Source organism: Panthera leo, chromosome B3 (genome assembly GCF_018350215.1).
Source record: "Panthera leo isolate Ple1 chromosome B3, P.leo_Ple1_pat1.1, whole genome shotgun sequence".
Classification (NCBI taxonomy): Eukaryota; Metazoa; Chordata; class Mammalia; order Carnivora; family Felidae; genus Panthera; species Panthera leo.
In genome coordinates this window covers 51,941,771-51,969,275 of record NC_056684.1, presented here as the reverse complement: position 1 = coordinate 51,969,275, position 27,505 = coordinate 51,941,771, and the positions used below count along the sequence as shown (strand labels likewise).

At 45.6% G+C, this 27,505-nt stretch overlaps 1 protein-coding gene across 1 annotated transcript in view; it reads right to left on the bottom strand.

Annotated features, from left to right (window-relative positions):
- The window catches only part of GNB5 (G protein subunit beta 5), a 49,244-nt gene extending 22,219 nt beyond the window's left edge, over nucleotides 1-27,025 (bottom strand). The window contains exons 1-5 of the mRNA XM_042941996.1: nucleotides 26,782-27,025; nucleotides 14,852-14,988; nucleotides 10,766-10,807; nucleotides 8,469-8,545; nucleotides 2,121-2,253 (exon numbers count right to left, since the gene is read on the bottom strand). Of these exons, the coding sequence (XP_042797930.1) occupies nucleotides 2,121-2,253; nucleotides 8,469-8,545; nucleotides 10,766-10,807; nucleotides 14,852-14,988; nucleotides 26,782-26,893 (501 nt within the window). The 5' untranslated portion in view covers nucleotides 26,894-27,025. The remainder of the gene's footprint in view (nucleotides 1-2,120; nucleotides 2,254-8,468; nucleotides 8,546-10,765; nucleotides 10,808-14,851; nucleotides 14,989-26,781) is intronic.
- Between the last annotated feature and the right edge of the window lie 480 nt (nucleotides 27,026-27,505).

Below are 27,505 nucleotides of genomic sequence, written 5' to 3'. Positions count from 1 at the left end.
AAGCCCAGCGATTAATTTTATGACTATTATTCTAAATTCACTTTCTGTTATATTATTTAAATCATTTTTGATCAGTTCGTTAGTTGTTGTTATTTCCTGGAGGTTTTTTTGAGGGGAATTCTTCCGTGTTGTCATTTTGGATAGTCCCTGGAGTGGTGTGGACCTGCAGGGCACTTCCCCTGTGCTGTCTTGACTAACTTGCGTTGGTGGGCGGGGCCGCAGTCAGACCTGATGTCTGCCCCCAGCCCACCACTGGGGCCACAGTCATACTGGTGTGTGCCTTCTCTTCCCCTCTCCTAGGGGCGGGATTCACTGTGAGGTGGCGTGGCCCATCTGGGCTACTTGCACACTGACAGGCTTGTGGTGCTGGGGATCTGGCCTATTAGCTGGGGTGGATTGGCAAGGTGCACAGCGGCGGGAGGGGCAGGCTCAGCTTGCTTTTCCTTCGGAGATCCGCTTCAGGAGGGGCCCTGCGGCACCAGGAGGGAGTCAGACCCGCTGGAGGGATGGATCCGCAGAAGCACAGCTTTGGGTGTTTGCGCGGTGCAAGTTCCCTGGCAGGAACTCGTTCCCTTTGGGATTTTGGCTGGGGGATGGGTGAGGGAGGTGGCGCTGGCGAGCGCCTTTGTTCCCCGCCAAGCTGAGCTCTGTCATCCAGGGCTCAACAACTCTCCCTCCCCTTGTCCTCCAGGCTTCCCGCTCTCTGAGCAGAGCTGTTAGCTTATAACCTTCCAGATGTCAAGTCCTGCTTGCTGTCAGAACACACTCCATCCAGCCCCTCCGCTTTTGCCAGCCAGACTTGAGGGCTCTGCTTGGCCGGCGGGCCACTCCTCCGCCCCGGCTCCCTCCCACCAGTCTGTGGAGCACGGCACCACCTCGCTGCCCTTCCTACCCTCTTCCGTGGGCCTCTCATCTGCGCTTGGCTCCGTTCTGCTAGTCTTCTGGCGGTTTTCTGGGTTATTTAGGCAGGTGTAGGTGGAATCTAAGTGGTCAGCGGGACGCGGTGAGCCCAGCGTCCTCCTACGCTGCCATCTTCCCAACCGCCAAATCTCCCTAGCACCATTTGTTGAAGAGACTGTCTTTTCCCCCATTGTATATTCTTACCTGCTTTGCTGTAGATGAATTGACCATAAAAGTGTGGATGGATTTTTGGACTCTATTCTGTTCCATCGACCTATGCATCTATTTTTGTGCCAGTACCATACTGTTTTGATTACTACAGCTTTGTAGTATATCTTGAAATCTAGGATTTTGATACCTCCAGTTTTGTTCTTCTTTCTCAAGATTTATTTGGCTATTTGGTGTCTTTTGTGGTTCCATATAAGTTTTAGGATTGTTCTAGTTCTCTCAAAAATGTTCTTGGTATTTTAATAGATTGTATTAAATCTGTAGATTGCTTTTGGTAGAATGGATATTTTAACAATATTGGGTCTAGAGAATGGAATATGTTTCCATTTATTTGTGTCATCTTCAGTTTTTTCAACAATGTTTTATAGTTTTCAGAGTACAGAGCTTTCACCTCCTTGGTGAAGTTATTCCTAGGTATTTTATTCTTTTCGATGTAATTGTAAATGAAATGGTTTTCTTTATTTTTAAGTTTATTTATATATTTTGAGAGAGTGTGCATGAGTGAGGGAGGGGGCAGAGAGGGAGAGAAAGACAGAATCCCAAACAGTCTCCACACTCGGTGCCGAGACCTATGCGGGGCTCAATCCCACCACCCTGGGATCACAACCTGAGCCAAAATCAAGAGTTGGACGCTTAACTGACTGAGCCACCCAGGCGTCCTTCAAAAAACAGACTCTTAATGCAGAGAACAAACTGGCGGTTGCCAGAGGGGAGGGAGGTAGTGAGGGATGGGGTGAAATAAAGGGGATTAAGAGCACATTTATCATAATGAGCAATGGGAAATGCATAGAACTGATGAATTGCTATATTGTACATCTGAAATATAACACTGTATGTTAATTATACTTGAACAAGATGATAATAATAACAGTAACAATAACAGTAATAATGATAGAGGACACTGGAAAGCTTCCTCTCCTTGCCACTCCTTAGTCCTCTGCCACTTCCCCTGCTCTCCAGCAGGCTGCCCCACCACATGGCCGTTTACTTACTTGCATGTCTGAGTTGGTGAAGCTGCAGGCAGACAGGTAGTTGGTATGCATAGCGACTGACTTCTTTTTGGCAGCCATGTTTTCATTTTTGTCAAATGTCAGTGGATACACAGAACACTTATTATCCAAACCACTAGCATGGAAAGAAAGAAGTGTCAAATGCTAATATAAGGCAATAGAATACATGTATACATTCTCATGCACACGCACTTTTTCAAAATGTTTCCCTTTGGCAGCATCATATATTGTAAACTTTCCCCCAACTTTTATTTGGAAGATTTTCAAATGTACAGTAAAATTGAAAGAAAAATAGGACAATGAACACCCAGATCCCCTGACTTATGTTTAGTAACTTTGGTTTTGCCATATTTGTAGGAGAAAATTCTGAACCATTTGAAGGGAAGTGCAGACGTGACATATTACATCTAAATACTTCAATATGCAAATATACATTTTCTATAAAACAGAACATTCTCCTAGGTGGCCACTAAATCATTATCACATTTAGAAAACTAACACAAATTCCCTAACACCGTGGAAGAGGTCATCTGTATTCAATCTTGCCCAATTGCCCCCAAGATCCAGGGCCCAAGCAAGGTTCAGATATTGCACTGTTTTTTGTATCTTTTTAAGATCCTTTAATTTAATTTTTTAAATGTTCATTTTTGAGAGAGAGAGAGGGAGACAGAGCACAAGCAGGGGAGAGGCAGAGAGAGACGGAGATAGAATTGGAAGCAGGCTCTGTGCTGACAGCTCAGAGCCCAATGCGGGATTTGAACTCATGAGCTGTGAGATTATGACCTGAGCCAAAGTTGGACGCTTAACCTAATGAGCCACCCAGGCACCCCTAAGATCTTTTAATTTAGAACAGACCCTCTACCTCTTTTTTGTTGTTGTTCATGACAAGAGATCTTAGGCCAAGTGTTTTTTTTTTTTTTTAATTTTTTTTAACGTTTATTTATTTTTGAGACAGAGAGAGACAGAGCATGAATGGGGGAGGGTCAGAGAGAGGGAGACACAGAATCTGAAACAGGCTTCAGGCTCTGAGCTGTCAGCACAGAGCCCAACGCGGGGCTCGAACCCACGGACCGCGAGATCATGACCTGAGCCAAAGTCGGCCGCTTAACCGACTGAGCCACCCAGGTGCCCCAGGCCAAGTGTTTTATAGAATGTCACATACAATCTGGACTTGTCACATTGTTTCTTTGCTTTTTTCAAAATTTATTGAGAGAGACAGCTTAAGCGGGGGGAAGGGCAGAGAGAGGGGGACAGAGTACCCAAAGTGGGCTCTGTGCTGACAGGCTGACAGCAGTGAGCCTGATGTGGGGCTCCAACTCACAAACTGCAAGATCATGACCTGAGCTGAAGGCGGACGCTCAAGTGACTGAGCCATCCAGGTGCTCCACATTGTTTCTTAATGGCTATTTTCAAGTATAACTTTTTTTTGGCAATAACAGTATAAAGGTGACATTGTGTACTTCTTTCTTACTGCTTCACTTCAGAGGTTTGTGATGCCTCTTGTCTTAAAATTGGTGATGCCAACTTTGATGACTTGGTCAAAGCATTATATCTTTCCATGGTAAATGTGACTTGTTTATAATTAGTAATAGTTTGGGTTTGACACTTCAAGACCATGTGAATATCCTGCTTTCCAACAACCTTTCATGCAAAGGCTTCAGCAAGACTATGCTTGTTTGAATCAAATATTACTTTAGGGGTACAAAAGGGTGACCTCCTGATTTGATCATCCCTAAGAAATGGATTCCTTTTTCTCTTCAACTCTGTTATAATCCATTACTATCACTATTCCATGTGATGCTCAAATTGTCCCAAATTTGGACAGTGGGGGCCCCTTCAAGCAGCTCCTGTTTCCTTTTGATAGGACTCCATTGGTCCTTGAATATTTCCTTGCTTTCTGGAACAAGAAAATCCCCCAGGCTCTAAAGAGGCCTTCCTTTCCTGTCCCAGACCTAAATCAGCCTTACTCCAAGGAGCCTTGCTTCCTTTTAGTGGGGAACGATGTTTAGGAGCTCTCTTCTGAGGCCCTGGGGATGCTAGGGTGTCCCTTAACCTTTCCAGCTGCTCAAAGCGGCAGGTGTGGACTTGGGAAGTCTATTACCAGTAATTCATAAGCTTGTGGGTAAGAATGATTTGCAGTTAGGCTGTGCCATTGAACCAGCATGCTGTGGACCATGGGCTTCCCCAGACCTCAGGGTGGAAGGCTTTCTCCCATGCCGAGGCTTCAGAGTAGTTTCTGTAGCTCTGTTGGGATACTTATTATTTTGAATTATTTGCACTATGAGAAGCAGAGAAGCTTGCAGTGTGATGCATCTGATGTTGAATCTCTGGTTTAGTATCTAACTCATTTTGTAATCTTGCTTATGTTTGTTAAGGTTCTCTGAGCCTTAGTTTCCTCAACTATAAAATGGAGTGGATGCCACCCACCTTTTACAAGGGGCTGTTGTAAAGAAGCATAAAGAGTTCAGAATGGCTCTAGACATAGGATAGAGGCTCAGTAAGTGGTCATAATTGTTATCTTTATATTCTACTTGGTTGGAGGCAGGCACTATGTTTGTTTATTTATTTATTTTGAGAGAGAGAGAGAGAGAGAGAGAGAACATGTGGGCAGAGAGAGGGAGAATCCCAAGCAGGCTCTGCATTGTCAGCACAGAGCCCGAGGTCCAGCTCGATCCCAAGAACCGCGAGATCATGATCTCAGCTGAAATCAAGAGTGGGACGTTTAACCGACTGAGCCACCCAGGTGCCCCTATCCTATTCATCTTTAAATTCCCCAGGACACTCAGTCCAGTGCCTTGTGAACAGGTGTTCATATCAAGTGTACAATTCCTGAGTGAAGTCTTCTTGGGGATCTGGTTTTCAAATAAAAAAAAAAAAACTTACATATAAATAAAATCAATTAACACATTTTTTTTTTGAGAAGAGGATTGTGTCAATACTGTTAGAGTTTAGCTTTTAAGTTTGGAAGCAACTAAGAAATAGACCCACAAGTCAGGCAGATGGAGATAAAAATATCCCCATTATTCCCTAAAAAAAAATTGAGAATGTGGCAGAGATGTGGGTCTGTGTGATCACGGAGTTACAGGGGTGTCACAAAGCCACAGTCGAGAAACATCTCATTAGATCATCACTAGAAAGGCAAGTTAATCACGGTGGCTCTTGGCAGTTCTAAGGAAGGTCTGAGCGAGGGAGATGGTGCTTTTGTCTACGATGGGGATTCAGTCTCTCAGTTTCATTTTTAATGCTCTCTCCTCATCCAGTGGACCCCATATTTTACATATTTGTTAATATTTCACCAATAGTTACACCTTGAACTACTTCCACTTCTGTTTCATAACAAGGTGCGAGGCAGCCAGTGCAGGTGCTGACCAGCTACCATATGCCAGGGCTGGGAAACAGATGTGACTGAGATTAAGGCACCAGCCATCCCTCCTCTCTGAGCTTTTTCTCTCTGCCACGCTGTCACCACAAATGTGTCCACCTGGGCCTTGTAAAATTGTTCTCTTCCCTGCCTGCCCCTCATCCTCATGGACATGTTCCCACTGGGTTCTATTTAGTGAGGGTTCAAATAAGACATATCCGAGAGAATCATTTTCTAAATTACTGTGAAAGACCTTGTTCACTATGTTATTATATCCATTGCATATTGCAGAAGGATCTACCCAACATATTCTTTTTGTAATGCAGAACCAGACAGCTAGTATCTCAGTGTCAAATACTGAGAAATCATGTAACTCACCCAACTCTATGTATCTGCTAACATCAATGCCCAGTTAGAAACATATTACTCCAGGGTTTTTTAAAATGCAGAATATTTATTATTCCTAATGAGAAAGAACTGATCTTACCTAATGAGAGGTTGGCTTTTGCCTTCAGCTACTGGGAGGTCATCTCTGAGTCCCAGGAATGGCTTGTCTGACGGGAGCAGTTCTGGCCAATAGTCTTAACAGTGTGATTTCTGGTGGGGGCTTTAGGAGATGCACTATGACTTCCAATCTCTGTAAGTTCTGACCTCCTCTGGAGGAACTAGAAACTGAAGGTATTAGTCTAAACCTCGAGGACACACTGGAGACTGAGGGTCAGCCACATGGGGAGTATGTGATTGAGCCCCAGTAAAAACTCTGGACACCAGAGGCTCAGAGGAGTTTCCCTGGCTGATAATACTCTGCGTATCATCACACATGGTGGCCAGGAGGAGGTGATGCCATCTGTGACTCCACAGGGAGGGGACACCTGGAAGTTCCAGGTTTGGACCCCTCCTGGACTCTGCCCTATGCACCTCTTTCTTTGGCTCTAATTTGTATCCTTTCATTGTGAGCCTAAGTATAGCACTTCCCAGAGTTCTGTGATTGTTCTAGAAAATTTTCAAACCTGAGAATGGTTGTGGGGACTCTCAAATTTGTGGCTGGTATCTGAAGGGACAGAAGTCTTGTGGGGACTGTGCCTTCTAACTGTCCAGCTGGCTGAACTCCTTTGTACTTACCTGATAGTTTGTGTGTGTGTGTGTGTGTGTGTGTGTGTGTGTGTGTGTGTGTATGCATACACATATATAATGTTTTATATATATAGCATATAGATAAATTTTTTATATATATGACATATATAAATACCTACACACACACACACACACACACACACACACACACACACACATATAAATCACATATGTATGTGTGTGTCTTTTATTGTGCTTACCTCAAACCATTTCAAGAAGTAAATGGAAATGAATTTTATATAAATATTACCATTCAGTTATAAGATGGAAATACAACTTACTCTTGAATTATTTAAATAATTAGAAAACATGTAATACGTGTGTGTGACCATGGGTTCCAAAGGCACACAGGGTCTTGGCAAATGGAGAGTTAATGGAAAGATGCCCCCAAACAGCCACCCAAAGGGAGGGACATTGGGGATGAGCACTGGTGTGACCCTGGCTGGAGAATGCTCCAAACTTTTTGTTTCAAGGCCAAGGATTTTCACTTTTGAAATAAAACTATTTTCTCCTGATTATAAAAATAACATACACTTATTTTTAAAACTTGAAAATAGAGAAAACTATTTAAAAAAAACCCATAGTCCTATCATCCACAAAGAACTGCTACTGGATTTTCTGGTAAGTTCATCACAGACATGTGATTGACTCTTTCCTAACATGGCTGGGCTCCTACTGTAGAAATACTTTGAATGGTTCCAGAACCGTTTAACACAGGGAAAGGGAATTGGGTTGGTTGCAGTCCTCAGGGCCAACTCTGTTAAACTGAGCTCCAGGAGAATAGGGAATAAAACAGTCTTCCTAGCCACCTGGATGCTCTTTTTTTTTTTTTTTTTTTTAAGTTTATTTATTTATTTTGAGAGAAAACCAGTGCGGAAGAGGCAGAGAGAGAGGGGGACAGAGGATCTGAAGCGGGCTCTGTGCTGACAGCAGTGAGCCCAATGTGTGGCTCAAACTCATGAGCCATGAGATCATGACCTGAGCTGAAGTTGAACGCTCAACCAACTAAGCCACCCAGGCTTCCTGAATGCTCTTTTCACTTACTATAATTAAGAAGTTTTCTTTTTGATGGTTGTATAAAATATTTTCTTCAATTCATGTACCACAATTCACTTAACAATTTCCTTTGATGGACATACTGTTCTTCCCTACTTGACCCTATTTTTGCTTTATTTTAAATAACACTACAATAAATATTATCACTCATGTGGCTTTTATATATTATGGATCATTCCTTTCAAACAAAGTTCTTAGATGTGGCATCATTAGGATCAAAGATTACAAATTCTTGTTTTTTGGTTTTTAAAAATTTTTTTTAATGTTTATTTATTTTTGAGAGAGAGACAGAGTGCAAGCAGGGGAGGGGCAGAGAAAGAGGGAGACATAGAGTCCAAAGCAGGCTCCAGGCTCTGAGCTGTCAGCACAGAGCCCAATGCGGGGCTCCAACTCGTGAACTGTGAGATCATGACCTAAGCTGAAGTCAGATGGTCAACCAACTGAGCCACCCAGGTGCCCCAAAGGTTATAAATTTTTCAAGGCTTCTTTCATATTACCAACAAGTTTTCCAAAATGTCTACACCAATTTCCAGTCCCTACCAACAGCATTTGAGAGTAGAGGCGGGCAGGTTTGAAACTTAAATGACTGTCAGTCTGTAGTGAAAATAATTATGAAAGAGATTTTTATAGTTTCTTTTTTGATAAAGTTCAGGGAGGAAGTTAACACATTACTTAACCAGTAAATAACAAAAACAAGTTTTTGTGTGTTTGTTTTTGCCCATCGAACGGTGTTTTATGGCTAACAGGACATCTGAAAAGCTGCTGTGGCCCCTACTCACCCGCATGCAATGGCGCATCCTGATGGGGCATATGCACAAGCCATCACCCACGTGCAGGGCATAGTGACCGCGTGCTCCTGAAACACAGTACGCAAGGTTCATAGAAGGAAAAAGCAGTGTTTCTACATACATGTATTAACCTTTAGTTTTCACAAAATGAAACGATTCAGGTTCCTGCTCAATTCCATTACAGCTTCAAAGAGCAGTGATGTGAGGTGACGATCAGCTGGAGACTGACAAAGAGACTCAGCTCCCCCATAATCAGCTGAACAGTATGTTGTATATTTGGAAAGCTAAAAATCTCAACCAGCAAAACAATACTCTTAATGTTTTACTTACTTCTTAATGGTGTACTCCCCTCGTTCTTGTGAATGAATATTGGAGCTCATTTTCTTTGAAAGGTCAGTCTGAATTTCACTGCAGTTATATTCTTCAACCTATTTACTCAAATTCCCCCTATTTTCAAAATCTATTCTTAAATGATTCAACATGTATGTCATATGTGTCTCCTTGTGAGTGTACGACAGCCGCTGAGCCCTGTGGGGCCTGAAACCATTCCTGGGAAGGTGTGAGTGGGGGCAGGTGTGCACAGGGTGATGCTGCGTTGTGCTCACAGATAACACAGAACCCGTAACACGGAAGCTATGAGAACAAGATGTAGCAGTTCCTGCTCCTGGCTCCTGCATTCTCCTGCATGTAGACAGGCAAACAAGAAAGCCACAATTCAAAACCTTCTGAATTTGTGGTCTTATTTCCATGACAGACATAGGCCCTGGTCCTGGTTCCAACACCAGCAAGACGTGCGGCCTCATGTAGCCCTGCCATTTGTCCTCCCTCAGTCTCTCCCCATCTGTGAAGGGAGAGGATGGGACTAGATGATTCCTAAAGTACATGTGAGTGCTGGTCTTCTTTCCTGTTTGATCCCGTGTGATTTTGTGGGGGAAACATGGGCCCTGACACTGCCCATGAAAATTCTGTCACTTGAAATCTATAACCTTAAAAAAATTTTTTTAATGTTTATTTTTGAGAAAGAGAGACAGAGAGAGAGAGACAGAGCAAAGCAGGAGAAGGGTAGAGAGAGAGGGAGATAAGGAATCCAAAGCAGGCTCCAGGCTCCAGCCGTCAGCACAGAGCCCAAAGCAGGGCTTGAACCCATGAACTGTGACATTGTGACCTGAACTGAAGTCAGATGCTTAACCAACTGAGCCACCCAGGTGCCCCAGAATCTACAGCCTTTTAAACGCCAAGAATAATCTGTGCAAATGGTCGCTTTAGGCACAAGGCACCCCAGGCCTCCTTCTTTACAAGTAAAGAAGAACTATGGTCTCTGATGGGGGGGGGGGCCACAGAGGCAACACCATGCCCCTTAGAAACCAGGCAGTGTGTGCTCAATGACATTCTAAGGCTTAAACAGAAATAACAAAAACCCACACACTCCTGAAGATGCTAAGGCATGCTGGGAGAAATGGAAGCTTCCGTGGAGGGAGGTGCTGGACAGGAAAGCCCTTTGCAAACTCTTAAGTTGCCATTTTTACTATTTCCCAGGGGCCTGACCATTAGGGACTCTGCTCCAAAAGATGGTTCTGGGCCCCCCCTTGATCAGGTTGTACAGCAACTGCCTACCACAACAGCTACTAAACACATTCAATAGTGCAGAATTCAGATGCTGTTCAGTTTTAGGCAGATCTAGATCTCTGTGTTTTACATAGTGAAAAAGAAGACTTTCTTTATAAGTAAATAACAGAATCAATAGTCATTACTGTAAATGGCAACATGATGCAGGCTTGTAAGCACACCGACACATTGATTTTGGCCTTTCTCTTAAGAGTCTAAATTCAGAGCCGAGCATGCCCAGGCTGGACAGAGGATAGTCAGTTCAACCCCCTGCAGCCACATCTTCCCTGCCCACTGCCTGCTCATGTCCACAGTGGAATGGAGTCTGGTCAAAGACATAGAGGGGAGAGAAACCTAGGGATTTGGGAACCTCCTACCATCCCTCAGAAGAAAAACAATACATGCCTGTGTGAATGTGACAAGTTTTCCAAGCCAGGCCCTTTCCCGTTTTAGTGCTAGCACCCTGTCTGGTGGCTCTCCATGCTCCAGCCTCAATGAGGGGAGGAATGGATTTTGCTGTGGGCTGCTGAGCTGTCCGAATACAGATGGGCTTTTGTGGGGTTTCCATCCCCAGAAAGGCACCCGAGAAGAAGGATGACTGTGACTGGGGGTGTCTGGAGGGGATGAGGACCCAGGGCTGTGGTTCTGAGGTGCTGCTCAACATGCCAGCGACAACACCTTACCTTGTTAGTAGTGAAGGAATCCCACACGATCACCTTCCCATCCTGGAAGGAAAAGAGTAAATAGCTCAGGAGTTGTCAGCCAGTCCTTACAGGGAAGTACTGAGAATTGTTCATAAAAGCTGTGTCTGGCGGGACAGTGTGCAGGAGAAAGCCAGAGTGAGTATCTGGGTAATCAAGATCTATCCTTGAACAAAAGGGGAGCGAATATGGGGCTCAACTGTCCAGCCTGATTAAAGGCTCGGTTCTCAATGTTATACTCCTTGTACAGATACAAAGACAAAAGCAATGCTCGGAGACTTCTGTTATACTATTTAGAAACCAAGCACAAACTGTTGGTACATGGCCATCAAGCACCATACCCTGTCAGAAAGCGATACAGGCGTAAGACAAACCTGAAACGACCTCTAGGTACCTGACAGGAAATGAATGGACTCTTGCTTTCTCCCTCACCACCTCCACTAGCCATCCTGGCTCCTGTGTGCTGTGCTCCCTGTAGGGACGGGTCAGAGCCCCACCCTCATTCCTGACCCACTTCTCGGAGCTGCGCTGGCCTGAGATCAGTGTAACGTTGCCACTCTGACATGTTGCACCTATGCTGAGAACAAGTCCATCATGGTGGGGATCCCCTGTGGGCAGCTGTTCTGCAAAGAGAGCACTCCCTGTCAGGGTGTGTTCTGGGCTGGGGCCAAGTTCACTGTCACCACTGCTGCAGCCCACACTGGGGCTGTGGGGAGTCACCACTAGGCCATCTATTTGTCATACAAACCCACTGGGGATAGACCACATAAGCCCTGGTCCCTACAATGCAGTCACCGGCCCAGCATCTGGTGTGCGGGTCCTCTGGGCCCCCAGGCTCTGCCCAACAGCGGAAGAGGACGGCTGAGCTGACTCCTTCAGCACATGGGTTCCCCACACACCCTCCGGGATGGCGAGTCTGCAGCATCCACGGCAGGCTTGGTTTTTGTAATCATTCAAGCCATTTGGAGCCAAATCTGACGAATGAGGCGAGGGCGGGGGAAGAGATGCTGCTTAGGGGCACAGGTAAGGTCTGATTATCCAAAGTGACACTGCTTTGGATTCTGTGTCTCCTTCTCTCTGCCTGTCCCCCACTCACACTCTGTGTGTCTCTCTCAAAAATAAATAAAAACATTAAAAACATATACATGTTCTAAATAATCCACACACTCTAACATCTATGTCAGGTTGTATTTGATAAGAACAGGTCGTAATTAATCTCCTATATTACCTACAGGTCTAGTATGTCATGTACTTGCTTTCTTTTACGTTCATAAAAAAAGTTATCCCTTAAGTTTTCTACCACATTTTAAAAAACGCTGAAAAAGAGAACAAAGAAATTGTTTTACTTCCACCATTCAGTCCCAGCCATTACTATTTTGGAGCATTCTTTCTTGACTTTTTTTTTTTTTTTTTTTTTTTTTACAAAGTGGTTATCAAGATATATGTTGCTACCTAGCCTTTTTGATGCTTTGTATGATCTACTGGAAGATTTCCATATTCCTGCTGCGTGTGGCCAAAGTGCCCAGAAACAAGGTCAAAGTAGGCATTCTGGGACCTTTCAAAACTCCTAAGCACATTGGTTCTTCTAGTCTGACTTCTCTGACTAAACCCCTGAGCACAACGTATGGGGTAGATTAGGTAACAGAGCAGAGAAGAGATAAGGGGCTCCAGGCCTTGGGGTCCTCCACACCTGTAGCTCCACATGCTGCATGGGGCCGGCGGGGGGGGGGGGAGCGTTTGGACGGACTCAGTGTATTGTCCAAATTGGCGTTCCCTTCGGTGGCTTCCTCCACCTCACTGCCTGCCTGCCTGTCCCCACCACCCACCTACTATGTGCTCTGGAGAGAAAAAGGAACCCAAGAGGCTAAAATCAGTCATAAAACCAAATGTGGGCTGCTCCACAAGCACGGATTTATACACCAGGGGCCCACATACCTAGAGAGACAGCCTCCACCCTAAACCCGAACCCACGCAGTCAGGCTGATTAATCTCCTGCCTTCAAGGGAACAGGGCTGCTCTGAGTCACTCTGTCTGCTCCAGAACATTCCTGCTGTTTCCAGCTTCCTCCCACACTCACCCGGCTTCTAGTTTCTCTGCAGCAGAGGTGGATGGATGGAGCACGTAAGCAGTGTACCTCCTCCCTAAGGACAGTATTTGAGTGACAGAGAATCCAACATATATTACACTTCTAGGGGTAAAAAAAAAAAGTCAAAAAGGCTAGGTAGCAACATGTATATCTTGATAACCACTTTGTGAAAAAAAGTTGAGAAAGAAATGCTCTAAAATAGTAATAATGGCTGGGACTGGGTGGTGGAAATAAAACCTTTTCTTTGTTCTCTTTTTCAGCGTTTTTTAAAATGTGGTAGAATACTTAAGGGATAACTTTTTTTATGAACGTAAAAGAAAGCAAGTACGTGACATACTAGACCTGTAGGTAATATAGATTAATTACGACCTATTCTTATCAAATACAACCTGACATAGATGTTAGAGTGTGTGGATTATTTAGAACATGTATATGTTTTTAATGTTTTTATTTATTTTTGAGAGAGACAGACAGACAGAGTGTGAGTGGGGAGGGGCAGAGAGAGAGAGAGGAAGACACAGAATCCAAGGCAGGTTCCAGGTTCTGAGCTATCAGCACAGCCTCCCAAAGCCGGGCTTGAAATCACGGATGGCAAGATTGTGACCTGAGCTGAAGTTGGACACTTAACCGACTGAGCCACCCAGGCACCCCTAGAATATGTATAGTTTTTATACTTAAAAGGGCAATTAAAAAAAACCCCAAATTGTCCTTTGGAAAAGCTGGGCTGAAGGCAGGGATAGGGAGAAGCCCAAACTGGCCATAAAAATAAATGACTTCAGTTTACAGTTTTATATTCAATGCGTGTTACATCAAAATAGACATAAAAAGTACCAGGCAGTGATAAGCAGCCTCCTGATAGTCATACTTTTGTATAGGTCCCTCCCGCATTATATTAGGGTTGGTCCGTGTGACCAGTGGAATATAGCAGAAGTGATGGAAAGTCACTTTTGAGGCCAGCTCATAAAAGACAGCATGGCTTCTGCCCCATCTCCCTCTAGCACTCTGGGGAACGCCAGCTACTGTGTTGTACGCAGCCCTATGGAAAGTTCCATATGGTGAGGAACTAGGGCGTCCAGCCAATGAGCCATTTTGGAAGGGAATTTCTGCCTCAGTGGAGCTGTGCCATGATCACAGCCCTGACAAGCATCTTGACTGTGACCTCATCAGAGATCCTGAGCCAGAACCACCCAGATAAGCTGCTCCAGATTCCTGACTCTCAGAAACCATAATAAATATTTGTTGTTTTAAGTTGCTAAATTTGGGGGTAACTTGTTATACAGCACTAGATAACACTAATACATAAGATATAAAATAAACTATGTCAATGAGATAGAATGAATGAAAAAAATATCCTTTCCAAAAATGTATCTTAAATTTGTTCTTTAGGGGTGTCTGGGTGGCTCGGTCGGTTAAGCGTCCGACTTCGGCTCAGGTCATCATCTCATGGTTCATGAGTTCAAGCCCCGCATCGGGCTCTGTACTGACAGCTCAGAGCCTAGAGCCTGCTTCAGATTCTGTGTCTCCCTCTCTCTCTGCCCCTCCCCGAGTCGTTCTCTCTCTCTGTCTTTCTCTCTCTCAGATGAAGAAACATTAAAAAAAAATTGTCCTTTAGGGCATAGAAATTGCTGAACTCTTAAAGTGAAAGAACCCATAAGCACTTATGTCCCCAACTTGAGGGGAAAAAACCCCTCTATCTAAAAAAGGGTTTCATTTACAAATGAGACCCTGAAATATGCTCAGGAAGAAATAATTTTGAGTGGTTTGTCAAATACAGTTCATGTCTCAGTTATTACCAATTCCAAATCTACCCAAATGAATGGCATTCTACAGTATGCAAGAGAATTCTTAACTATGCTAACTCATGTCCTGTGGAGAATAAATGGAGTCCTAGAGATCAGGAAGGGTTTCTTGAAAAGGAAAGCTCTCTTCTTTTGCTATAAAGTCAGACGCATGCTCACCATCAAATAGCAGGTGCCACGTACCTGGGATGAGCTCACGATCCTTCTCTTATCTTTGCACCAGTCCATGCAGAGAACTTTGTTCCCATGGCCTTTGAGGGTCCTTCTGGTCTTCATGACAAACTGCCCCAGGGCCTCCACCCGCTCCGCAACCTGGTGTACTAGAAGGACAGGCGACAATCAGTTCTGTTACCCAGGACCAGATTCTGAGCCATATGCTGGCAAAGGGATGACACTGGTCTTTCTCTGTGGCCACAGCTTGATTCTCCTGCTCTTTACTATAATGCCTTCACAACGCTCTCTTTTGAGCTCAGTGGAGGGTAGAGACAACACTGTTGTTCTGTCTTTGTGTTTAATACCCTACATTTTTCAAAGCATTTCCATCTCTGTGTGCTGAGGGATCAACAAGACTGCCTCATATCTACAGACTATATACCTTCTACTATACATAATTCTCCCACTGAAGGGTGACAGCTCTGCGAGGTAGGCAGGGCAGCATCAGAATGAGATCACTGTCCCCCTTTAACAGGTGAGGAGACTGAGGCTTACAAGGGTTCTTTGGCTAAGTTCATACAACTAACTGGGAGTGACTCTGGGGTTTCCGTTTCTTTCACCTACCTTTCCAGTCACAAGGAAAAGTGACTTTACAAAAACTGTCCTATGAGGTGCAAGTAGGCACCGTGACTCCTAAATGACCACCACCCCTCCCCCTCTTGCCTAGCACAGGCCTGGGATGTGTGGGTGCTCCATTCATGTGCTGCAGGCAAGAATGAATAAGGGAGCCACCGGTACAGCCATGGGTTTACTGAAAACTTGCAGTGTCAGTAGAGAGCAATATTCTAGAAGTCTGAACACATGACCTAGAGAAGGAACCAACACAAGGGAGGAGCTTCAAAAAGGAATCTCTCAGGTGCTGGGACCGTGGCCTCTTTCTCGAAGCAAATAGAGCTTTCAAGGGGCTTATCTCAGAGGCTATCACTGTGGGGTGTCACTAGGAGCCAAGTTCCCACAAAGGTACCATCTAGTCCAGGCCCTGCATCCAGAGGTGAGGAAACTGAGGATGGGGGATCCCATGGCTTCTCCCCCTTGTGCAGTGCCACTGCCCTTGGGGTTGGAGGCTGTGCCAGAAGGAAAACTGGGGCTCCTGACCCCCTCTCCACTTCTCCTTCCTCCAAACCTCCCAGCAGGGCATTTCCCCAGGCAGGTGAGAAGCAGGGAAGGGGGCATTTGAGGCAAGGGATGGCCCAAGGAAAGGTGTGGTGTCTTAGCATAGCAGAGTGACGTGAGTGATGTGAGGCCAGGGGGCTGGCCCTCTTCCTTCCCAGGAGGTGCTAGAACTTGAGGGGGAAATGCCACCTCCTTGTGGGAAACCCGGGCAGGGAGGGCCAGACTGGACTGTAGTTCAAGCAGTGACAACAGAGCCCTTCTCAGAAACCCACCCTCCCTGGCTGGCTCTCCCTTCCTTCTCTCTAAACACTGCACTGTGTATCTCCTAAAAACAAGGCACTTTCTTACATAACCACAGTATATTATCAAAGTCAGAAAAGTAACACTGAAACAATACTACATCTGATGTATGGACCTTACTGAGAGACTCTCCATTGTCTCAATAATAACTTTACTGCAAAAGAAAACCCAAGATCATGTGCTGTACTCAGATGTCATGTTTCTTTAGTCTCCTGACTTACTTTCCCAGTTTGGGCTTGTCTCCTGCTTCCTCAAGATTAGATTCCGGTCATATGTGTCTGGCAGGAACACCAGAGACTGAGGAGCTCCTGCCGGTGTGCCTGGTCAGGAGGCACCTGTTGTCCATTAGTTCACCATCACCAGCACTGTTCACGCTGACCATTTGGTTAAGATGGTGTCTGCCAGTTTCTTCACTGGACAGTTACCATTTTGCCTTTTATCATGAAGAAGCATCCTGTGGAGATGTACTTTGAGACTATATAAATACCCAGTCACTCTTCAAACTCTAGTTTTAACATCTGTTAATGATTCTTGCCTGAATGGTTTATTACGATAGTTCGCAAGGTTTTCCTAATTCCATCATTCCTTCTGTTTTTTTTTTTTTTTTAAGTTGGCTTTCTAATAAAAGGAGTTTTCCCTCCCCTCCAATGTATTTATTCACCCATGTATATTAGATGGACTCATGGATTCTTACTGTAAGAATTATTTATTTTGATGCTCATCCAGTGCCTGATTTGCTCAGAAGGGGCCCCATCAAGTAAGCTCCCATGACCTTCCAACACGTCCCCGATATTCCCTGAGCACTTTTTTTTTTTTTTTAATATATGAAATTTATTGTCAAATTGGTTTCCATACAACACCCAGTGCTCATCCCAACAGGTGCCCTCCTCAATGCCCATCACCCACCCTCCCTTCCCTCCCACCCCCATCAGCCCTCAGTTTGTTCTCAGTTTTTAAAAGTCTCTTATGCTTTGGCTCTCTCCTACTGTAACCTCTTTTTTTTTTTTCCCCTGAGCACTTCTTATTACAGACTCAGGTTCTTTCCCTGCTCTGGCCTTGGAATCAGCCACTTCTCCAAGAAGTCTTGGTTTCATGTAGTTGCCCCATTTCTTTGTGATAAAAGAACAAACGTGTGAACAAGTTAAAAGTCTCTGTGAAAACTCAGACTATAAAAAATACTGGTTTAACTATAAAACTACATGAGAGGGACCTGGCTGGCTCAGTCGGTGGAGCGGGCCACTCTTGATGTAAGCTAGAGCCCTACATAAGGTGGAGAGATTACCTAAAAATAAAATCTTAAAAAAAAGTACACCTGAATATGCAATTATTATGCTATTACTTCTGCTGAGACACTGCATTCTTTATTGCCACAAACAGCACATTAGTTTTTTACTGATGCATTCTTTAAAACATATTGTTTAATATGTTTAAAAACAGAGTGAATTTTCTAAATTCTTACAGGCCTTTGACATGTCTGTACCAGCTCAGAGTTGTGAGCATAGATTATTTAGTGTTTTACTTTGACACTTCACATCGATATTCTTGCTGTTCTCCTCACTTGTGCATTAGGAAGACCACAGCTATTTAATGTCCCTCTCACAAAAATAAAAAAAAATTAATTAAAAAGATGGCTCACCCCACCCATATAGGGCCCTCCTTACATAATGGGAATCTGACCACATCCCAACTATTAATTATTTTTTCTCATTGCATTTTTCCATCCCATACCCACTCATCCTGTTTCTATCTGGCAAATCTCACATCTGTTAAAGAGTTACAGCTTTTCAAATGACGTCTCCAGAACCCCTACTGTGTGCCAAGAACTATGCCGGATGCATGGGTACAGAAAAGAATAAGACAGTCCCTGCTCTTATGGAGCTCACAGTGTGCAGGGGGAAGACAGGCCTGCACACATATCACCACGGCAGTGTGGTCACAGAGGTGTTGGGGAGCCGAGGGTAACACGGCTGACTGCTGGCAGGTGTGCCATCAGAAGGAGATGTCACAGGTACCTGGTTTTGAAGGATCCATAAGAGTTGGGGTAAGGAAAGGGAAGGGAGGAAGCTAGTTTCTTTATATCTCTGTTTCTCATTCAGTAAAATGGAAGACAGTGAACTAATCCACGGGGGTGTTCTGAGTTTTAATGGGGGAAGTGAATTAAAGTGCCTAACAGGTGTCTGGCAGGCCAGAAACCAAAGATGGAGAGTCAGGGTACTAGGGACTGGGGACTTGAAAACTGGAAACAACATAACCTGGAGGAGGTGGGGGGGCTTCTGAAATGGAAGGGCCACAGAGACTTTCACGTTTGGGATAAGAAAGAATGAGAGAGTGAAAAGAGGAGGTTAGGGATGGGGGAAGGTTTTTTCTTGATTTATTTTAATATAATTATAGAAGAGAATGCACACCCATTGAAAGTAACCAGAAAATAGAAACACGATCGCTTACCGTCCTGCCTAGCCTGACCATTCTAAACATGTGGTCTATATCCTTCCAAGCCTTTTCTCTGCACACGTGTACACATGAGTGTGTGTGTGTGTATATATATACACACACACACACACACACACACACACACACACACACAAGCAGACTACACTTCACATACAATTTTGGGGACGAGTTTTTTCATTTATGGTTGTCTATGTCAAATATAATTATCTGTCACTTTAAATGACTATATGACATTCCACTGAATATACCACAACGCTAAAATTCCCTACTGGAAGACACTTTGTTCTAGGGCTGCCTGGATACCTTTGCATTGCATTACCTCCTTAGATAAATGCCAATTCATAGCATTGCTGAGTCAAAGGTATAACACATTTTTAGAGGATTTCAATGCATATTGCCAATATCTACCATTTTGTGCACATTTCCTGGGGGACAGGCACTGGGTTGAGGGCCTTACACACAGCCTGAGGACCCAGGCTAACCCTTATTTCTACAAAGAAGGAAGGGGAAGATCAGAGAGGCTAAGGACGTCATGTACAAGCATTCAGACCCCTATGAACAGAAAACACCTCCTGTAGTGGCATAAGTTCTGGGCACGTGGCTCTAATACTGTAGAAAATCAAGGCCAAAGTGAGGTGGTGACAATGGCTTCTTAGTCTAGGAGACACCCCCAACTTCGATCCCTCTACTTCCTGATGTAACTAGAGCAACGGATCCACGTTAGGGACTCTAGTCCAGGAATCAAGAAGTGCATCCTCATCCTGGCTCTGGGAGACTGATGCAAATTTAGAAACAGAAGAGAACTTAGGAACTCAACAAGTCAGGCTGAGCACCAATCCCGGGCACCCTGAGGTTTGGCAAGTGTATGAAGCAGGGGTTTTCAGTTGCCATCAGCTCCTCCTCCCGTCAGCCTCTACCTTCCCTCACAGACAAAAACCTTACTAGAAGCCCAAGGCAGAAAGTAGCCAGAGCTGAGCTGAGCTGGTGAATGGGGGAGGGAGGATGCCAGGCTCAGGAGCATTTGTACTCAGCACACTTCTCGCCCACTGGCCCCCAAGGTAAGTGAGTTGCCCTGATCCACTCACTTCTCAGAAAAGGAAAGTGAGGCCTGAGGGAAAGGCACAACTTATAAATTAGTGGAAACAAATGTCTCCTCTGAGCCTGTGCCCTCCTCTGTAAAACGAGGGTGTTAAGAGTTTATCTGGATGGGGCCCTGGAAATAATCTGTAATTCTGGTTTCAAGCAAAGATGAATTTTTCATGAAGATGTGGCTTCCTGTCAACTTTCAGGGAATATTTTGCTATTTATTTTATAATCTGTTGCACATGTGAACCTAAAGTAAAATGTATAGTGTGCAAGTCTGTTCATGAAAATCCAAACAACATAAATTCGTAAAGTGAAAACATGCATCAGGGTCCTTTTCATCATTCCAAAAGGCCATGAAAAAAGTGACCCAAGCACAGACAAGATCTAAAGTTTTCCTGAACATGAACATTGTGGAAATGACTGGTAATACATTAGATAAGTTCAAAGACAAGTGAGACATCTTCAGTAGAAAAACAGAACCATTTAAAAAATGATCTTGAACCACTTTCCAAATTTGGCACCAATATACAGTCTTTTGATGGCCACGATTTGGTAGAAGATCTAAGGAATCAAAGATGAAAAATTATCTGGGGTGCCTGGGTGGCTTAGTCAGTTAAGTGTCTGACTTCAGCTCTGGTCCTGATCTTGCGGTTCATGGGTTCAGCTCAGTGTCGGGCTCTGTGCTGACAGCTTAGAGCCTGGGGCCTGCTTTGGATTCTGTGTCTTCTCCTCTCTCTCTTTGCCTCTCCCCTGCTCACACTCTGTCTCTCTGTCTCTCAAAAATGAATAAATTTAAAAAAAATTTTTTTTAAAAATGAAAAATTATCCAAAGCTAATTCTAAAAAACTCATTATGCAACCCAAGTGTCCATCGATAGATGAATGGATAAATATGTGGTGTATCTATACACCCACACACAATGAAACACTTCTCATAAAAAAGGGTGATATCATTTACAACATGGATGGACCTAGAGAGTGTTATGCTAAGTGAGGTAAGTCAGAGACATAAAGACAAATACCATATAATTTCAGTTATATGTGGAATTTAAGAAACAAAACAAACAAATGAAAAGCAGAAGTAGACCCATAAATACAGAGAACAGACTGATGGTTGCCAGAGGAGAGGTGAGTGGGGGGATGCGCAAAGTGGGTGAAGAGGAGTGAGAAGCACAGGCTTCCAGGTATGGAATGAGTAAGTCATGGGGATAAAAGGGGATAAGAGCATAGGGAACATAGTCGATGATATCGTAATACCATTGTATGGTGACAGATGGTCACACAATTGTGGTGAGCACAGCATAACCTATAGAGTTGTAGAATCACTATGTTGTACACCTGAAACCAATGTAACACTGTGTGTCAACTATATTTCAATTAAAAAACAATACAGGTAAAACAATTTAAAAAAGCATTCCACCTGAATTTACCTCAGGATCGAATGAGGTGGGATATAAACAAAATCCTTAAACACTGGGATGGTAGGAAAATATCTGCAATCACATTTCCTCACTTGTGCTTGAGATTTTGGAATTGCTCCAAAACATCCATTAGCTACACACAGAAAAAAACCTCCCCAGCATTCCCTAATTAGAAACTGGAAAGACTAAGCTATGGTACCATCTTTCAGATGGAGTCCTACATGGTTCCATACAATTATTTCAAAATATTGACATTAAAAATAACATTAAAATGACATGGGGGGCATTTTAATCCATTGTGTTAGATTAAAACTAGGCTCAAACTCTAAATCTAGTACAATCCCAAATATGCTCACAAATATATAGGCAAGCATAAAATCATAAGCTATGAAATACACCAAAATGTTATAAGTGGCTGTCTCTGGGTGGTGGGGTTATAAATGGCTTGTTGTCTTCTATATTTCTAAATATGTGGCAGTGGGCATTCGTTTATTACGATGGTACCCTGGAGACACTTATGTTAGCTAGCTTGTGTGCAATTAGGAGCGCAGAGCCAAAGCAAAGGGAGACGCAATGAAAGCCTCTCACGGCTGCGGGCAGCGGGTGGAAGAGCAGCAGGGAGAGGATTAGCTTGAAACGAAACTCACTTCTAGCCTCAGGACACAGTAGTTTTCCTTAGAACGTGGAAAAAGTCAGCCAACACATTTGTTTCAGACTAATCCAGAAATTCAGTTTTCCTAGATTTCTCCCTACACTATAAAATCAGAAAAGTCCAAGGCTCCAGCCATAATAATAATCTTTGACAGTAAAGCCTTTCACAAAGTTACATTTAGAACAGATAGAAAAGTGAGTAGCATCTGATGATAAGTCCTAAGATTTGCCCAAATGTCATCTGGATTTGTATTCAAAGAAATTACAGAAATCTTTGAGTTGTTCGTTCCTAGATTAGATGAGAATCCGCCACCAAGGAAGCTGGGAATCTGGAAGGAGCCCCCCTCAGCCCCAGGAGGCTGCCGGTACAGGGTAGCTGAAATAAACACAGCATGCCTCCTGCTCTGCTTGCAGCCTGTTTTCCAGATCATTCTTCAGTTTAATTTCAAGTTAAGGACTCTTTAAAGTTGAACTCTCTTTTCTTTTTCTTGATGTTGACTCCTGTTCCAGTACTCATTTTTTATTATACACGCAGTAAATGCACAGATGGGTATAAAGTGAAAAATACCTCTACTTCCCTTCCTCCCCTGGGCTTCTCTAGAGATAACAGTTTCTTGTGTAACCTGCCACAAAGTCAACGCATAACACAAGCATCTCTTGTTTAAGCTAATGAGATCATGTTATATATACTGTTTACGACTTTTTAAAATTGAATACTGAAACCTTTTCATACATGCATATTTTTTCCTCAAAAAAATTCTTTTTAATGTTTATTTATTTTTGAGAGAGAGAGACAGAGTTGTCAGCAGGGGAGGGGCAGAGAGAGAGGGACACACAGAATCCAAAGCAGGCACCAGGCTCTGAGCTGTCAGCACAGAGCCAGACACAGGGCTTGAACCCATGGACTGCAAGATCATGACCTGAGCCAAAGTCAGATGCTTAACTGACTGAGCCATCTAGGTGCCTGCCCCGCCCCCACTGCTTTTTTTTGTGTGTGTGTGTGTCTTTTTAATGTAAATCACAACTGTCTGAGTGATGGCCTAGCAGGGTGAGGAGGAGAGCTATACCTAGGAGCCTGAACCCTGGCGTCTGCTCCCCATTCTCCCTTAGAGTAGCTGCAGAACCTTAGGGCAGCTAAAGGAATATAATCCTTCCCTGGATCTCAGTGGTCTCATCCATACAGGTGGCAGGGAGGAGAAGAAAACTTTTTGTGCCTTTAGGACTGAGGCTGAAGCAGGTGACCCTTCTAGTTTTGAGAGTTGTGTGGTAAGACCTCCAAAGATGTCTATGTCCTAATCCATGGAACCTGTGACTATGTTACCTTACATGGCAGAAGGGGCTCCGAGATGTGATTAACTTAAGGATCTTGAGAGAGGATGATTATCCCAGTTTATACAGGTGGGCCCACTGTAATCACAAGGGTCCTTGTAAGAGGGAGGCAGGGAGATCAGAGTCAAGATGTGATGAGAGAAAGGAGGTTAGAGGATGTGGGGTCACAAGCCAAGGACTACAGGTGGCCTCTAGAAGCTGGACAAGGCCAGGAAGGGACTCTTCCCTAAAGCTTCCAGAAGGAATAAAGCCCTGCTAACCCAGTTAGACTTCTGACTTCCAGAACTGTAAAAGAATAAATTATGTTGCTTTAAGTACCTATGTTTGTGGAAATTTGTACAACATCAATAGGAAACTAATACAAGCTATATATTATATCTCATGATTCTAAAATGTCTTATAATCAAGAAAGGGAGCACTTACCCATGGCAGAAGGTAAGCTGACAGTAATAAGGGGAAAACATGTACGGAGAAGGAGGAAGCTTTGGAGGAATATGGGGAAAGGCAAGGGCGCTGGGCCTGGGGCTATGGAGTTTGATGTAGGCAGGCTTCCCCTTAGGCCACCCATATCAGCTACTTCCTCTATTTAATGTTAGCCAAGGGTCTGATTCAGGGAAGAGGGCTCAACAGTATGGATGCTGGTCTGAGGGTCAAAGGGAGGGGAGCTGAAGAAGTGAGGGTCTGGAGTTGGGCAGAGTTTGCTTTTCCTCCAAGTTCATGCTCTATTATTTTGTTGTGTTTTTAGGCAAGAATTTGGGCAAGTCAGAGCTAACAGAAGGCTGATCAACTGTCCCAGTTTGCCCAGGACTAAAGGGTTTTCCAGAATGCAGGACCTTCCATTTTAAAACTGAGAGTCCCAGGCAAACCAGGACAACTTGGCCATCTTACCTTGTGGCCTGAAAAGCTGGGGTAGGGGCTACAGGGCCATCTATATAACAACACCAAAATGTAAGAATGACAGGCTCAGTAAGAGGTTGAGAGATTGGAAGAGAGAAGAGCCCAGTGATCCTAGATCATGAAGATCTCTGGGGGGAGGGGAGACTGGTCAGAAGAGGAGGAGTAGCTCTGAGGACCAAAGGGATCCAGGAGACTGTGATGGAGAGAGAGGCCAGTGGGTTAGGACAGTCACCCTTGGGAACCCCGAAGATATCAGGGATGGGGCAGGGCTGAGGTCAAAAAGAAGGCTCAAGCCATGTGCCAAATTTCCTTAAGAAATGAGGCAGCCTGGCTGGGAGGTCAGGAGACAGCAGCATGGAGAAGGGGAAAACAGATGTCAGTTGAATGACAGGAGCTTCAAAGGAGCAAAGGTTCTATACAGGAGTAGAGGAGAAGTGGTCTGGAGGCTGCAGGGGGAATAAAGGGGAACATGGCCATATGACTTCTGGTCTTTTCAACTCCAAAATTCTGACTTACATGCAGGTGGGGATAGATCTTTCCACTGTGGGTCCAAAAGTTGGCTTCTGAGGGTACTGCATCCTTGGCAGGACAGGGGACTATGCTGAAAAACTACCTTGACTATCTCTCTGCCTTAAGGTCATTTCCCAAGTCACAGAAAAGGCTAACAGGTTCCCAGTGGGATGTCTTCACTGTTGATCAAGAGAGTTTCTGGAGAATCTCTGCATAGAGCCCAAAGTAGTTGGGCAAAAAGCTGAAGCGAGGTTGGGCTGGAGTTCTGACTGTCTGGGCTGGAATCCTGGTCCCACTACCGACTGACTGCAGTCCTCTGGCAAGTCCTTTCACCCTGCCGTGCCTCAGTTTGCTCCTCTGTAAAATGCAGAAGTCAGACGACCTACCTCAGGGGCACTAACACCACACATACAGCATCATCGATAGCACCTGCAGAATGTAGGAATTTGCAGAGTGAAATGAGGCAGACTTTGCCCAATGCCTCCCAATTTCCATTCCCTACTGCTTCCTGATAACAGAAACCCAACGTTGTTTGGGGATGACAATGTGCCCAGCTCAGTTCTCTCTTTCCCAGGGTCCCTTGCAGTAGCAATGTAACCTACTTCTGGCCAATAAAGTACAAAATCTGTTGGAAGAAGGGAGATTTGGGGGAAAACTTTTGCTTTCCTGGTAAGAAGGAGAAACAGAGGTTGGTGACCACTTTCTCCCTTCTTCTGGCCCTGGATACAGAGGTGATGTTTGGAGCTGTGGTGGTCATACTGTAATCAGGCGGCAAATCCCAGTGTTCTCAGGGTGGTGGAGAAGAAAGACTGGAGGGTGGGTCCCTGATGGCACCCTGAGCTGCTAAACCAAAGTCGGTGATCACCTACCCTTGTTCCTGTTACACGAGGAAAACAGCTCCCAATTTGTTTCGCTACTTTATTTGGGGTCTATAGTTAATTGTAGCTGGACACATCCCTAAATGATATAGAGGTTTAGCGTGTCTCCAAAGGAGGCCCTTACAAAAGCACAGCACACTCTCGATTCAGGTCATCTGCTTCTATCAAGAAAGGAATCAGGTGCTAACAACCCAGCATGAACCCCATGTTTCTTTTCCAAAAAATATTAAAGGGGTGGCCCCAAATAGGAAGTGTAGGAGCAGGATGTATAGGTGTGCCTGAGGGTACCATAGGGAGGCTGGGCTCAGCAAAGGGGAGCTGCCATCCTCAGAGCTGAAAAATAAGCAGATAATGCCACTTCCCCAAGCCTGGCCCTCAGCCCAAACTCTGCCGAGGACAAACCATCTGACAGAGTAAAGGGAAGCGGATCCCGCCAAGAGCCATTTAACCTGGCTACTTAATTGCTCACTCATAAAAATCACAGAACCGGTTCTGAATTATGGTAGTGGTCAAGAAGTGTGTTGCTTACCTAAGACTGCTGTTGCTCGTTTATGCCAAACACACCGCATCCCTTCAAAAGCTTCTTAAACAGCCTCAAGTGAACTAACTAAATGGTAGGATTTGGTAAGCTCCTCTGCTTTCCTTCCCCCACCCGGTTCTCCATCCCCAAGGAAAGGGGGCAGATTGGAAAAAATGAGGTTTTAACTCAAGAGTCTGGTTCCTCGGAAAAGCAAAACTAAGAAAAGATACAACAATGATGGAGAAAGCCAAATGATTAAAAAACAAAACAGGAGTTTACCCTAGGCCGCGCCCACAGGGCTCGCTGCGCTGGCTACCGCTGACACCCCACCCCCTCCTCCACCTTGCTCGGCTCGGGCAGGACTGCGATCAGTTCGCATCTCTCAGGAAGGCGATGGAGGGAACTCATCTCAAGACCCTACCGGGGTAGAGCAGCGACCAGGGGCGGCTTCCACCAGGCGCCCCCGCCCAGAGGCGGAACCGCCTCCGCTAAGCGGGCGGGGGCTCTGCAAGGTGTCGGGCGCCTCCGAGGTCCGCCCGGCTCGGGCCCCACAGCCGCGCAACCCGGGGGCTCCGGGCCGCAAGCCACGCCTCACCGGCGCCCGGGAACCAGGGAGCCCATCCCGGGCGCGAGGCCTGGCTCCGGCGCCCCGGCCCTGCACCCCCAAACCCGCTCCCCCGGGGGGCCGGTCTGGTTTCTTCGGCCCGCCTCCCGGCGCGCAGCCCCCGCCCCGGCCCGCACTCACGCTCCACGTCGTGCAGCTTGGCCCGCTCCTCCTCCAGTTTGCCCTTGAGGCTCTCGGCCTCGCTCTTCAGCGACGCCAGCGTCTGGTTCTCGTGCAGCCCATCGGTTGCCATCTTCGCGCCGGGACGCGGCGGGGAGCGAAGCGGAGAGCGGGGCGGCGGGTGAGCGGGCGGCGGAGGCCAGGCCGGCGAGCGGGCGGGAGCGGCCCCCGGCGCAGCTCCAGCCGCCTTCTCCCCGAGCGCGGCCCCGCCCTCCGGCGCTGACGCGGGCGGCTGCGAGCCTGGCTGCCGCGGTCTACTCCCCCCTCTCCGCCCGCCTCGCCCGCGGACACCCGCGCCCCCTCCGCGCCCACCCCCGCCCTGGCACCTGCGGTGCGCGCCTGGCGCTGTGCCCGGGGCGATGCCCGCGGTGGCGCTGCAGCGCACAACACCCGGAGAAGCAGGGAGTGTCGTGCCCCTTTTACCGGTGGGAAAACCGGGGCTCAGAGACGATAACGTGACTTGCCCGAGGACACGCTCGTAGTGAAGGACCAAACTGGGATTCCAATCCAGGACTGCCGGCTCCTGGGACCCGGTGAAGTCCCAGGGACACGGCCTTCCTACCTGCCCCCTCCCTGGCACCGATCAGCTCTCAATGGGACTTGATAGGCTGCGCAGTGGCTGCTACTTGCAGAGTAGGTGAGCAAGGCGAGGGCAACGAGGCCCGGTCCACACCCACCACTGATT